The sequence below is a fragment of the Apteryx rowi genome, unplaced genomic scaffold (genome assembly GCF_003343035.1).
Source record: "Apteryx rowi isolate R43461 unplaced genomic scaffold, aptRow1 scaffold_155, whole genome shotgun sequence".
Taxonomy (NCBI): Eukaryota; Metazoa; Chordata; class Aves; order Apterygiformes; family Apterygidae; genus Apteryx; species Apteryx rowi.
Window position 1 is genome coordinate 289,045 of NW_020447808.1, and position 13,599 is coordinate 302,643.

General features: G+C 40.5%; 1 protein-coding gene across 1 annotated transcript; it reads left to right on the forward strand.

The window, feature by feature from the left end:
• Nucleotides 1-2,134: 2,134 nt before the first annotated feature.
• On the forward strand, nucleotides 2,135-12,931 carry COQ3 (coenzyme Q3, methyltransferase). The gene is made up of 7 exons (XM_026059316.1): nucleotides 2,135-4,735; nucleotides 6,462-6,582; nucleotides 6,958-7,110; nucleotides 7,271-7,370; nucleotides 8,850-9,092; nucleotides 10,290-10,449; nucleotides 11,855-12,931. The coding sequence occupies exons 3-7, from the start codon at nucleotides 6,965-6,967 to the stop codon at nucleotides 12,016-12,018; spliced, it is 813 nt and encodes a 270-aa protein (XP_025915101.1). The 5' UTR covers nucleotides 2,135-4,735; nucleotides 6,462-6,582; nucleotides 6,958-6,964; the 3' UTR covers nucleotides 12,019-12,931.
• The last annotated feature ends 668 nt before the right edge of the window (nucleotides 12,932-13,599 follow it).

The following is a 13,599-nucleotide window of genomic DNA, read 5'->3' on the forward strand; positions in this document are numbered from 1 at the left end:
TTTAACTGTTTCGGAAATCTTACTAAGCAGCAAACTCAGCACACCAGTAATTAACAGTACATTGGTATTGTGTCAGCTTCACATTCATTRGACAACTTCATGTTTTAGTAATTCCGTTACTGAGTGTTTTTCAAATGTAAAGGCTAAAATAGCATCCAGTCTTAATTCCATATATTTGAAGTGATCTTCAATTAAAACATATACAAATATATACAAAGATGGGAATTGTAGAAAAGTCTAAATTCAGTTGTTATTCTATTATTTTACATTTTTAAATACTTTAAAAATATTTTAAGAATACTTGTGCAGCATAGGAGAGAAAGACATACGATGAGCAAGACGTACACCTCTGAATGTTACGCAGCGACTCTGGGGGAATTGTCTTGAACTTTTTTTTTTTTAATATATAAATAAAGAGATGGTGTGGAATCAAGTGGAAAATGGTTTCCATGAAAGTATTGCTTTGGCCATAAGTACAGCAGAAACTCTGTAAGTATCCAAAGGTACCTGTTACATAATCTAAGACCAGGAGCAGGCTGCTGCAATGGATAGGCCAGACAATGGTAGTTAGGTAAGACAGTCTAACCTTAAAGACTGAGCAACTCCAAACTTTCTGAAATGTGGCATAATAACTCTTCCTGGTTTGGAAAATAAATCTGCTATCATTTGTGTCTTTGAGTGTAGGAGGAAGAGTCTAGGCTGCTACTTTTAACTGTTGTTATCTTAAAATCTGCATTTAATAATAGAAAAATGGAATAGCTACCTGTAGTTTAAAATCAACTTATTCTGTTAAGTAAAATACTTGCCAGTGTGCATGTATTTAATTACTTGCTTGTTGTTAATTTTTTTGAAATAGCAAATATAAAAGTAATGGCAATCTAAGCATTAGTTCTCATTCTCCATATTTTGCCTTTGCTTTGCTAAATAAATGAAAAGTTATCAATTAATTTGCATAAGTCTAATACACAAAAACACAGTTTATGGGTAGGCTTAGTTTTGAGTCTTAAGGAAACTGTGTTTCTTAACATAAAGGATTTCTTTCTTTGAGCTCTGGTTCTTCAGTAGCTCTGAGACATTATTAATGACCCCTAAATCCACTGCACTATGAGCTTTGTTGGATGGAAAGCAGGTGAGTAGGGAAGCTGTCCACAGCTATAGTAAGAAGGTTTGTCATGTATTTACTCACTGCTGAGAAAAACTTCTTGGAGACCTTGCTGTAGTCCTTGTTTAGTGGGGGGGAGGGTAATTCTTTTTTTAATTCAAAATAGCATGTTTTCAGAGTATGCTGTACAACACTTTCTGATAGCAAGTTCTTTCTAACTGGAGTAAGAGTAGAAAGAAAATAAATCAAGAATATGTTTGTCTTATCCAAGAATTAAACTTCTGTGCATTCACTAAGAATTTGTTCAGGCATTGTGTGTCTGACAGGCATCAGTGTATTACAGCAAGGAGAATATCAAAAACCACTGAAATGATACAAGCATTCTCAGAGAGAAGGTAACTAGACAAGTTTAGAAAGTTCACAACATTTTGTCATTGAATTATTTTAACTATGGATGCCGTGCTTTCTATCTGATTCGGGCAGCATGAGAGCCTGTGTGAAGAAACTTGAGTGTTACCCAACAGAAACGTCCTGGAAGAAGGGGAAAAGGTTACAGTCTGATCCTGTCTCAGATAAGATGTTCTTGTCTCTTACAAATTCAATAGGAGAGTTTTACATATATAGTATTTATCATTAGTCTGTACTGTGCCTACCATAATAATCTTAAAAAAATAAAGTTTTCTATCTTCAACAGCAGATCTACAGATGGGCACAGATTTCACATGTGAGTCTTGTAGCTCCTAATAATATCAGTTAATGACATAGACTTGTGTTAGATACAGGGGAGAGTGAGCCAAATCATGACTATTTTATGCTACTCCAAACCTCCTGCTGCCAGTGGCCTGGCATTGCCTCCCTGGTGTGGATGGCAGCGCCTGCCAGCAGGGCAGGCCCCTGCCTCGGCACTCCCTTCTGGGACGGGGATGCTTCCAGCTGCCGCTCCACTGCTTCAGTGGCTGCTCCTCCCTTGCTCTGCTCTGCTCCGCTCCCCTCCAGCTGGCACTGGCTTTCATGAGACTTTCTCATGAGACCCTTAACTCACTAACGTGACAGAAAACTATTCTTTCTTCTTTCAAAACCAACTTAGTTCTTTACCACTTAAGCGTGCTAAGCTAGCTCCCTGTGGGGATCTGAAAGTACCAAAGTCAGCCAGCGGCAAAGAGCAGGGAAAGAGGAGCTCCCTTTTTTTGTCAGCATTGAACTGCTGGATTTGGTTACGGCATCTCATGGATCTAAACCCTTTGATTTAACAGTGCAGCTAAATTAATATCTTGCTGGTGCTCATGACAGGTTTGTCCTGTCATCTCCTCTGTAATAGCTCTTGTGCTTGTTGGGCCTGTGTGAGCCAGTTCAACTTACTAACCTGACTTAAGAAAAAGGAGTAATTTTCTGCTGGGTTGGTAAGTTGAATCATCTTTGAGAGGTGTCTGACAAGTGCTGAATCTGGTTGTGAAAAGGAGAGTGATTAGCCAGGGCTGTGAGCAGTACTGTCTGCATGAGGGAGCGGAGTGAGCTTGTCCCCTTTGGGCCACAGACTGGACTTTGCTTGCTTTAAGCAAATCAGGAAGGAACACCCTGTCTACAGAAGCCAGCAAGCCAGCTTTGATGGTTCACAGCAGAAGGTGCTCAGAGGTTTGCCTCAAACCCTACCGGATCAGGGATCCAAGTGCTTTGCTCCGTGCTGCGGATCTGCAATCCAGCTGTGGTTAATTTGCTCCCTCCCCTGCCCTGCCCCCAGAAAAAGAAAGGTGAGGAGTCTCATGGTCTGGGCACTCTCAGTTAAGTCCAGCATTATGTAGCTGTAAGTAAGACTGTCCAGCTGTCTAGCAGTGTAAAAATTAAGACAGCTCTAGCTAACACCCAGAGCAAATATTTAGATAATTGTATTGGGAAGTGCCTAGGAGATAAGACAGGTGCTAAGGAGTTGCCATTACATTCTAAAATTTTCGATTTGAGTACCTGTGGTTGCCCTCAAGATAGCACATAGGAGCCTAAATCATTTTATGGATTCTACCATCCATGCTAAAGCCTGGACAGAGGGGTTAAACTTTTTCATTCTCCAGAAGTTAATAGCTAATCACAACATCATGCACATAAGCCTCTGCTAAAGAAGTATTTTTCTGTTCAAATAGGAGCAAGGATCAGGTCCACATACAGAAATAAAGGAGTGTAATTTAAATAATAGTGGCATTAATTTTCATAAGAACTTCAAGGTTAAGACATAGCAACGTGTCATGAAGCTCAAATGTGACAACAGTGGTTTTCATACTTAGAGACTAGATTTTGGAAGCAGAAAGGGTACGAAGGCCTGCTTTGTTAGCAGCATTGCAATGAAAATGCATTTGGACACTGCAGTGCTTTATTGTTGTGAGGAAAAAAAGTATAAAGCATTTTTTCTAGCTCATTGTACTATAAGAAACTCTTATTAAACTGGAATCTTTTTTTTTTTTTAATGGACAACCTTGAATAAGTGCTTCAATGTTCCGTCCCGCTTCTCTTTAACTTTACAAAAGAATTTTTCAGGTACGACACAGTAAGTAGTTGCCAAAATCATTCTTACTTTTTATCTTCTCCCGTGACATCATGATGGACACTGAGTCCCTGTGCATACTTGGAGACACTCGCTGTTAAATTACTTTTCATCACAGTTTTAACATTGGAAAGTAAATAGTGCTAAATCAGTCATATCTTCAAGCATCCCAAGTCATTTTCACAGGAAAGCAGGTGTTGGGTAATGAAAGGAATAAACAGTACATTTTCCTTTAAAGGGAATGATGTCATGTTTTTATGCATTCATTCTTCCAAGCAAAATTATACTGAAATAAAACTATATTGTAAGATGCCTGTGGAGGTCTTAAGCTATTGCTGTTACACTGCTCTGTGGAARTTTGACACATTAAAAATACATTTTTTTGAACTGGATGGAAAAAGTACTGGTAAAGCAGTCAGTTACTCCCAGAAGTTAGAAGCAAAGATACTACTCTTCAAGGAATTTGCAGGAAACATGCTTCAAAAAAAGTCTTTCTACATGATTTTTGAACTTCTAGAACAAAATTCTAAACTTAGATTAAAAAATTACTTTAGAATTGCATTCCCTAGCTTAAGAATGTTTCTGGAGTCACCTAAATGGGATTTCTTATGAAAAGTGTGTTAAAATTTGTTTTTATTATCTACTTTAGCTCCTTCACGTTCAGTAACAAGAAAACCTTGCAGTTCCAGCATTTTTAAACTTAATCTTTAATTTTTCTTTATTGCTATTTTCTATGAATGTCCTCAGAAATCAAACCACCTGTATTCATCAGCACTTTGTTCTTATCTGCTTCAGTTTTGAAAAAAATTTTTTTTTTACTTTTAATTCATTAGAATCCCCTGGAGGAGATCCAAACTTGCACCGTGGTCAAAAATAAGCATAAGATTTTTAAATACGACAAAGACAGAGCTGCAGGCTTGCTTTCGGCGTTGTCTGCTGCCGCGGGAGCTGGGGAAGGCCCGGCGCCCGCTGCCTCCGCAGAAGCGCTGCCCGATGTTCGCGGGACGAACCCGCAACAGTGGCAGGATGGCTGCCGGCGTGCCTGTCGGAAGGAAAACGGCGCTGAAAACAGCCCCGAAGCAATCAATCGCCTGCGTTAAGCAGTAAGGAGCGGCGGTGCTTCAGCGGCTTTTCCCGCAGCGCGGTGTTTCGCAGGGGAAGCGGCGAGCAGGGCTGCGGCGGGGCGGAACGGCGCGGCGCCGCCCGCGTTGCCGCCGGACGCCGCGCGGCGGGAGCGCGGCGGCGATGTGGGGCAGCGGCGGCGGCGGGGCGGGCCGTGCCCTCGGCCTCGGCCGCGCCCTGGTGGGCCGGTGGGCGGCGGCCGCGGTGCCGCGGTGCTGGCGGGCGGCAGGCGGTGAGCAGGTGGGGGGAGAGGGGGGGAACAGGCCCGGCCCTGCTGTGCTGTGGCGGCCCCGGTAGCGGCGCGGCCTTCCGGTAACGGCCTTCTGGTAACGGCCCGGCCGCGCGCCGCTGGCGGTTGCGCTCCCGCCCCGCCCAACGGCTCTGGGCCCCCGCGCGGCCATGTTGCACCTCCGCCGCCGGGCCGCGCCCTCGCACCCTTCCCTAAACCCCTTCTGCGGCTAACGGGCGGCGGCGCGTCCGGCCTGCCCCTCCTCACCGTCACCTTTTGCCATGTTGCAAATGTTTTTTAAATTTCCGCCCTCCCATAGCAAGGCGGTGTCAGCGCATTTAGGTGCTGCCACCGCAGGCTGCACTTCTTCGCCTAGTCGCCCCGCTGCCACTAGCGTTTGGGCTGCGGCCTTGCTGCTCCAGAGGCACAAGCAGCGCCAGCCACTGCGCTTGGCATGGCGGGCGCGTCTTCAACAGGGGCTCTGCTCGAAGGGCGCTTGCTTAGCCACTCCTGAGCAGCCAGCGGTTGCGGCTGCACGGTGCATTTCCTCCCAGCCACCTCCTCTGTCTCTGCACTGAAGTTGGCATGGCGTCCTTGGTCTCTTTAGCGTGTATACGTGCTGAAAGGTGTTTGTAGAGATCTCCCTCAATCACTGCTTTCTAAAATCGCCCTAGTTATAGAATAGGTTAAAACTCGGGGTGTAATGAGGTTTATAGATCTTGAGGTATAGATTTGGGGATTGTTGGTGACCGGATACCAGCTGAAGTTCTGGACGAGTCTACATTATGTTTGGGAGAGCGGAGCAGCCTATTGCTAAAGCATGCYTGGAAAAGACAAAGGAGAACAGTTTTTAAGATTGTGTTCTTGTTCGGTCTGTACACCATCTCCAAGGTTTTCTCACTTTTCTTATGTTTTCTTACCATTTCTACAATAAAAAATACAAAAAGAGTGCACAGCTGTAAAGTTCTTATTCCAGTATGTAATGAACCAAGAGTCAGAGTCCTGTGTTGATAGCTATTTATGGCGTGTGTGTAGATGCACAACTGGGGGTCAGAATAGACCTTTTGGAGTGAAATTCTCACTAGCTGTAAAATGTTTCAGGTAGATGAAAAATTGCTGTTTGCTTAGACTCTGAGAAATGTCATCATATGTATTTTGACAAGTACAGGTATGCTAAACTAGTGTATACTGTCCTATTTAATCCCTGTGCATTCCTTAAGTAGTACAGTGAGCTGGTGTGTAAAGATTTGCACAGTTAATATCCAAGAAAAGCCTGTAAAGCAGGTGTCACCATTTCAAGTGAGACACTGGCTTCCCTTTTTTTACTGTAAGCGTAATCAATAGATGTGTAAACTGTGTACTGATGAATGGCAGATGTAAAGTTGTTCTTTAACAGCATTGATGAACTAGATTTTTTGCCTTTGGGTGATCATAAAGCTGATGTTTTTCACTCAGTTGCCTTTTTTTCATTTATGCAGATGACCATGGTGATCTGTCTTTTCAGACAGGCCCAAGGGGTACTCTTGAGAACCCTACCTGGAAAATACAGCTGAAATCCAGTAGTACTCTGCCTGTCTCTCTAACTGAAATAAAGAGACTGTAAGTATTGTGTCTAAAATAAACCTAAATGATGAGTGTCATTTTCTATAACAATTTAATTTTACTTTGTGACAGTGTCACATGAAGTCATTTTTAAATCTCACAAATATTTAGATATTTGATGTTGCCTATTTTTGTTTTAATAATTACTAATTAAAAAATTATAGCCATGTGGTCATCTGTTTTGGAAAATACATTATTCATACAGTGCATAAAATCTGTTTGCTTTTAATCAAGTATAGCTAGAGTCTTTAAAGGAAGACTGGAATTTTATCTGTTCTTTCTCTTCTGATCTTCAAGAATTTATTTTTCCTGTATTTCAGCTGACATGAAATATCAATATCAGTTTCATGGCATTCTGCTTTTGTTATTTAGGTTTACCATGAAGAGACTTTTCAGCACTTCAAACTCAACAGTGGATTCAAAAGAAATGAAAAAATTCCAGCTCCTTGCACATAAGTGGTGGGATGAAGAAGGAGAATATTCAGCCCTTCATTCTATGAATGATATTAGAGTGCCATTTATTAGGTATCCTTCTGAAGATGCAGACTTTTTTCAGATGCTATTTCTGTGCATCTTCAGAAAATATTGTAAAAGAATTACAATTACCAGTGCTTAAGATAACTGCATATAACATCTATTAAACCACCTTGTATGTTTGCCCTTAATCACATCCTTTTTCTTTCAGAGATACTCTGCTGAACATGAGTAATAACCATCAACTGGGAAACCCACTTTCTGGACTGAAGATTCTAGATGTTGGCTGTGGTGGTGGATTGCTAAGTGAAGTAAGAAACAATTTGCTCCTCTATCATTTTATATATATATATATATATTTTTTTACTAATTTGTTGTTTAATTTCTCAACCTCTGGGGAGGACCTTTTCTCTTCTATGGTATATTAGTTACCAAGTGTTTTGGAATGCAGTGAATTCTACAAACCCTGTAGATTATTTGTTTAGGACAGTGGTGGTGGTGGTTCACAGAAAAGAAGGGAATCTGTAATGAGAAAGATCTTAGGGGTCATCAGAAAAGTAAGATTTCAAGCAGGGTAAGGAAAAAGAGGAGAGAATGGTGTAAATGTCTTCTAACATTCCTCTGGGCAGTCACAGTATGTTTTTTGTTTTGTTTTGGAGCCTTGGCAAAAATGCTTTACCATGACAATCACTGTTATCAAAATAGTATTTTCTATTATAAACTTTTTTTTTTTGCTTATTTCTTTTGAATTGCTTATCGTCAGTTTTTTCATCTGTGGTGAGATTCTTGCCTTTGCTTTGACCTCATCAAAAAAGCATGGAATAATGTCAAACAGCTGAAACACACCTCCTCTCTGGCAGGAGAGTGTCTCCTGATGCAAGGGCTGGTACTGCAGCTGCTGCCAGAGGAGTCTTCACAAACTTGGGATTGGGAAGGAACCAGACCCATCAATGCTAGAGCTGTATGGCCATGCAGGCTCTGAGCAGTGCTATTTCCTTTCAAGAGAGGTGTTGCAAAAGCAACTTGAGTCTCTCCCCATGTTTTTTTGTTTATTTTGGGCAAAATTCTCTAGCCTTGTGAGACTCAGAGACATGACTGGCAGAATTGGTATGTGCATAAGCTTCTCAAACTGAATACCTGGTGAATTTCAGGTTGGAATAACATACATGTGGTCATGTTCTGCAGGCTGTTTCAGTTTCAAAAGAGGTGATGACTGAGGTGTTAACCTATAAGTAAGAAGACACTAGAGAAACTTGAGTGACAACTAACTCTGATGCTATCCTAGTAAACATCAGTGTTTAGTTTTCAGCAGTGAGAACGTCCCAGAGATAATCATATATTAAGTAACCATTAAAAAGATATGAGGATTTACCATTACAGGTGGATGTTTAAGAAAGTAATGACAGTAATTAAATACTGCATTGGTTTTCCCCCTTTATTTTTCTGTATGTGGTAGTAATTGTGGAAGAAATCTTTATTTGGGGTAACAAAATGGATTCAGACCAATTTATTCTTAAGAAAAGTATACATTTTAGTAGGTATTTTTATGTCTAAGATTATTCCCTCTTCTCCTCAAAAAATTTAGGGTTTTTTTTGTGCTTTATCTCTAATAAACCTTTAAATAAAGCTGGAGGATCAAAGCCCATCATTTATTGTCGTTTGTTTGTCTTATTCCTCTATAAATGTTTTCTGCAAGTGTTTTCAGGATTGTTTATGCAGATTCCGAAGTTGCAGACACCTTTAAGTAAATTGTTTTCATGCAGAGAATAAATTATACTCTGTATTATTAGCCTCTAGGTAGGCTGGGAGCTTCAGTTACTGGAATTGATCCTCTGGAGGACAACATTAGAACAGCAGATCAGCACAAGTCATTTGATCCTGTCCTGGCCAAGAGAGTACAGTACAAGTCCAGTTCACTGGAGGAGATTGTGGAAGAGTCTATGGAAACCTTTGATGTAATTGTAGCTTCTGAAGTAGCRGAGCACGTGGCTGACCTTGAAATGTTTATCAAGTGTTGCTATCAGGTGTTAAAGGTAAGAGAGCTTTTGCTTTCGTTAYTGGGAATATATATTCTCTTTTATTATTAAAGATTTTATTTGAAGTTAAGTCTATGAAAACACCTAAATCTGGATTCATTCCTCCACCTAGAAGTGCTTAAAATATGAACTATACTCTGGAGATGCCTTTCATTCTCCCTGAGGATGCAGAAAGTGGATCTTCCCAACTTCAGTGACTAAAGTTAAAGGGAATTTGTTCCCCCAACCCTGCCTTTAGTGGCATTACTTAACATTGCAGTGTTGCTTTGCATCAAGACTTGAAGAAATCTGGTTGCTTCTAATCTCTCCTGGGTGAGAGAAGACATGGCAGTGCTGCTGATGATTGACAGCTACAGCTCAGACTGCATTGAAACTCTCTGTAATGACATTTCTGACTCACAAGATTTTATTCCAGATCTAGACTCATATCAGATATACTCCGGGATTGCTTTTAAAGGATCATGGTCGTGCTTAGATATAATTGGGCTTTGTTTTATTCCTTCTGATACTATTTCCTTTGCAAAGAAGGAYGGTAGGGTCAGTACACAAGCAGGAGCTCTCCTTTAATCTCTTGATTTGTGTTTCTGGTCATCAGAAGGCATGTGTATTATTTGAATGGAACCCTTAACTAATATTCAGTATGTTGGGGGTTTGGAAATTATCCTTTATTTCTATCAGACAGTCTTTTAAGTGCTTACAATTCATTCCTGGTTTTGTTTTTTGTCCTTGTAATCATTAAAACAAGCATTGTATTCAGCAGTATCTTAAGTTAAGCAGTGTTGTACATTTTCTTTTAGTTTTAATTAAAAAAGAAATATATATATATATTTACATTAGATCTTGCATACACCTTATACCTTTCATTCATCCTTTTTCTGGGTAATAGTATGTGTTATGTGTGATTTGGGTAGATGTTTTTTGGACAAGGAGATAGTTTTCAGGTAGTCCAAGGCTTTGGTTATGTTGACTGTTTGAACACTACTGAGTCACACTGTTAGAACATTACATTCTGACTTTTTAATTATATTTAAACAGTATACTTGTAAATCTGTGTCCTGACATGAAATTAGTTCTTACTCTTGAAGCATGTAGATTTGTACATAGACAAATTATGTGGCTTAATGCAATTAAACTTAGAGGGTTTTTTTTTTCAATTAATATTCTTCTAATTGAACATTTTAATCTTTTAATTAGCCTGAAGGTTCTTTATTCATTACTACAATCAATAAAACGCAGTTGTCCTATGTCCTGGGAATTGTGGTTGCGGAAAAAATAATAGGCATTGTACCAGAAGGAACACATGAGTGGGAGAAGTTTGTTCCCCCTGAAGAGCTCCAGCACCTCCTGGAATCGAGTAAGTACTGGGCTGGATGATGGGAATGCACAGAGATATCAAATGTTCATTGTAGAAAAGGCAAGGGGACTAGATAGGAAAAGCTGTGTGTAGTTGTCATCAGTTGCCTCACCTATGTGAGTTACCCGTCATATATTATGAATATCGTTTCTGGTTTAAAGTTATTTCTGCTTCCTGACTTTTTGCCTAAAATAAATAATCTTAATGGAGTTCCAAGAATGCAGAGATTACTCAAGGTCACCATTGCCACTGAACCCCTTTTTGACAGCCTAAGCAAAGAGGCAAAGTTTTTCTGTCCTATTCTGATGACAGCATGTACACTATGAAGAGGTTCATATCTTCCAGCTCGGGTTTGAGAATCTAACTGTATTGGCACTCCGGAGCTGCATTGCTACAATTGCACTGTTTGTCATCTTCGTCTTGGGAGCAGGTGTTTTTTCTTTTGGCTGCTGCTTCTTGTTCTTTATTCAGATTATGTTACTAAAAGGTTTCCTAAAAATGTGAAGATGAAACCCACTGCAGATTTCTTAGTCAACTCTTGAGAAATTGATTTGAACAAATAATTAACCTGCCCTTGTTTTGATTGCTTTTAAAATAAAGCACAGCCCAATGACCTCTTTCTGTACAGATGGTATAAAAACCCCCCAACAAATATTTTACTTTGCTTTAGTTCCCCATAGAGAAGCTGAACTATGATTTGAGTTATTCTCTTGGTAAGGTCTTCTCATAGCACTTTCCAGTGATGCCATAAGGAACATGACTAATACTTGTTCGTATGCTGGTTGTTCTTTCCATTCTCTCTTCAAAAGGAGAAGCAGGTGCAGAGGAGTGGTTTGTTTTGATAGCGTGTTTGTTTTCTGCCTTCTCTCATGTATCCTGCTGGGACACAGCAGAATCATGCAATGAACCTGAGAGCTGCTCAGCAGGGAGTGCTAAATCACTCCTCACTTGCACTGAGTCCTTGATTGCATTCTTCCGCCTCTTATATTTACCCTTCTTAGGGGGGAATCTCCAGAATCCTTCCAAAGACATGTTCAGGTATTGATTTTGAAAAGAGTGATGTCAATCCGAAGAATGTGTCCACCTACAAAAACTCTGAGTCACCCACATGTGGTGTTGTGAAGCTAGCATACCACCTTGCAGTGGCTTGCCATACAGCATGCTAATGGTATGCGGCCTGACACAGAGCTATTGCTACCAATAGCTGGACCCACTGTCACCAGTGCTGCCAGTGGTGATGCCTATTGCCACTGCTCATGGTGGTATCTGCAAAAACTGGCTTGTGAAGCACAGCTCCAAAGCTCAGAGGAAGAAGCATATTTCAGACTCGCTATTCTAAAGTGATGTTGCAGTGACTAAGAATATTTGAGAGTATCAGTTGCTTTATGCCTTCTTATTTTTCCAGGTGGCTTTTCAGTGAAGGCTGTGAATGGGATGTTGTACAATCCTCTCATGGGGTCATGGAGTTGGACGGAAAGCATGAGCATTAACTATGCAGTGCATGCTGTGAAATCCAGGGGTCAGGGACAGTCAAGCCACACAGACCCCCTCGTCAGAGATGCAACATGAACAGCACTCTGCCACAGCTGGCACTAGCATGTGACTGTCTGAGACATGTGGTGACGGACTGCCACCAGGGACAGAAAAGAAGGTTTTATGCAGATGGACATCATAAAACCCTTTGTAACAACAAGTGTGCTGTTTGCATGAATAATGCTTATGCTATTTTTGGCCAGTTATCTACAGCAGTCTCAGAAAAACAAGTGCCCATTATCTCAGGAATCATTTAAGATTGAGATGTGTAAAGCTTTTGGAGAATAAGTATTTTTATAAGAAAGTAGTTGCAAATTGTCAGACGGGGAAACGTAAATTATTCTGTCAATAGCTTGGAGGAGGCTCTTCTGTGATAGCTTTTTCAGTCCTACCAGGAAAATTCAGGTCTCCACAGAATAATAGCTTAAATGTAGAATGAGTTTTAAAAATACAGTACTGTATGGTAAATAAAATGCCTTAAATATTCAAGTTACTAACAGAGTCAGTTAAAAATATAAATCACTTAAAATCCCGCAAAAAAAAAAAAATATTTGCATATTATTCCTCCTCCCTGGGATAAAAAGAAAGAGCAGCGAACCTTTTTTGACAGGTCATGCTATTTCTACAGTTGACATGAGCTAGCTGTGCAATGGAAGAAGAGTCTCCTAGACCAGAGTGTCTCTGCTGTCAGAAGGCTCTTCTCCATAGAGGTACTGTGCCTATAGTTTCAACTTCCTCCCCCACCCAAATAAAAGGAAATAAAGTTGCAAGTAAAATTTTATTAAGCAACTGTAGCTTTATGATAGAAAAATGATACATTTGCAGGCTGTCCTAGAATTGGAGTGCCACATGCCTTCTCAGTCTTAAAGTCCTGACACCACGCATGCTAAGGAAGAGTGTTGGTCTACATTGAAATAGGACTTTCAAAATAAAATGACTTGTGTGTGTCCATGGTTGTATCTCTTTCCTTATCTTTCTTGCTCTCAGTCTCTCAGCTTGTTTACAAGGAGAAGTCACTATGTTGATAAGCAAATTGTTCAAAGGTGATTAGTTGAAGTGTACTAGCCTCAGATCCCAGACAGTCATGTCTTTATGGCTTTATTTGTAGATTAAGACTTCCTCTGCTCTCAGCTGTCTGTTGTAAATATCGTTGTTGTGGTTTGGAGTCAAGTCATCTCTTAATCTTCTCTTGGGTAAATGGACTGAGGTTGTTATCTCAGTGTTGCTCACTACATTGTAAGTTTCTGACTTCGTATAAAACTTTTCTTTTACTTTTTGTGGTAAACATCTGAATCCATCCCAATTTTTTATTTTCCTTTCTGAAGCATGACCACAGAAATGGATGCAGTATTTCAGTAATGGTCTCGCTAATGCTGTCTGCTGGAGTACCACCATCATTGTCCTTCTACTTCACATCCATGTTTTGCATGGGAGTGTCTGCTCAGCTGGTCACACATGCAAAGTGGGGCCTACTGTTTGGGAGTGGAGTGTCACACCGGGAAAAAACATGGAGCCAGAGCAGATAACCAACAGTCTTTGTTCCTGGGAATGTGGCCTTGTGTTTAGGCATATTAAAGCATACGGTTTGAGTGAGTTCCCCTAACTAAGCAATCTACT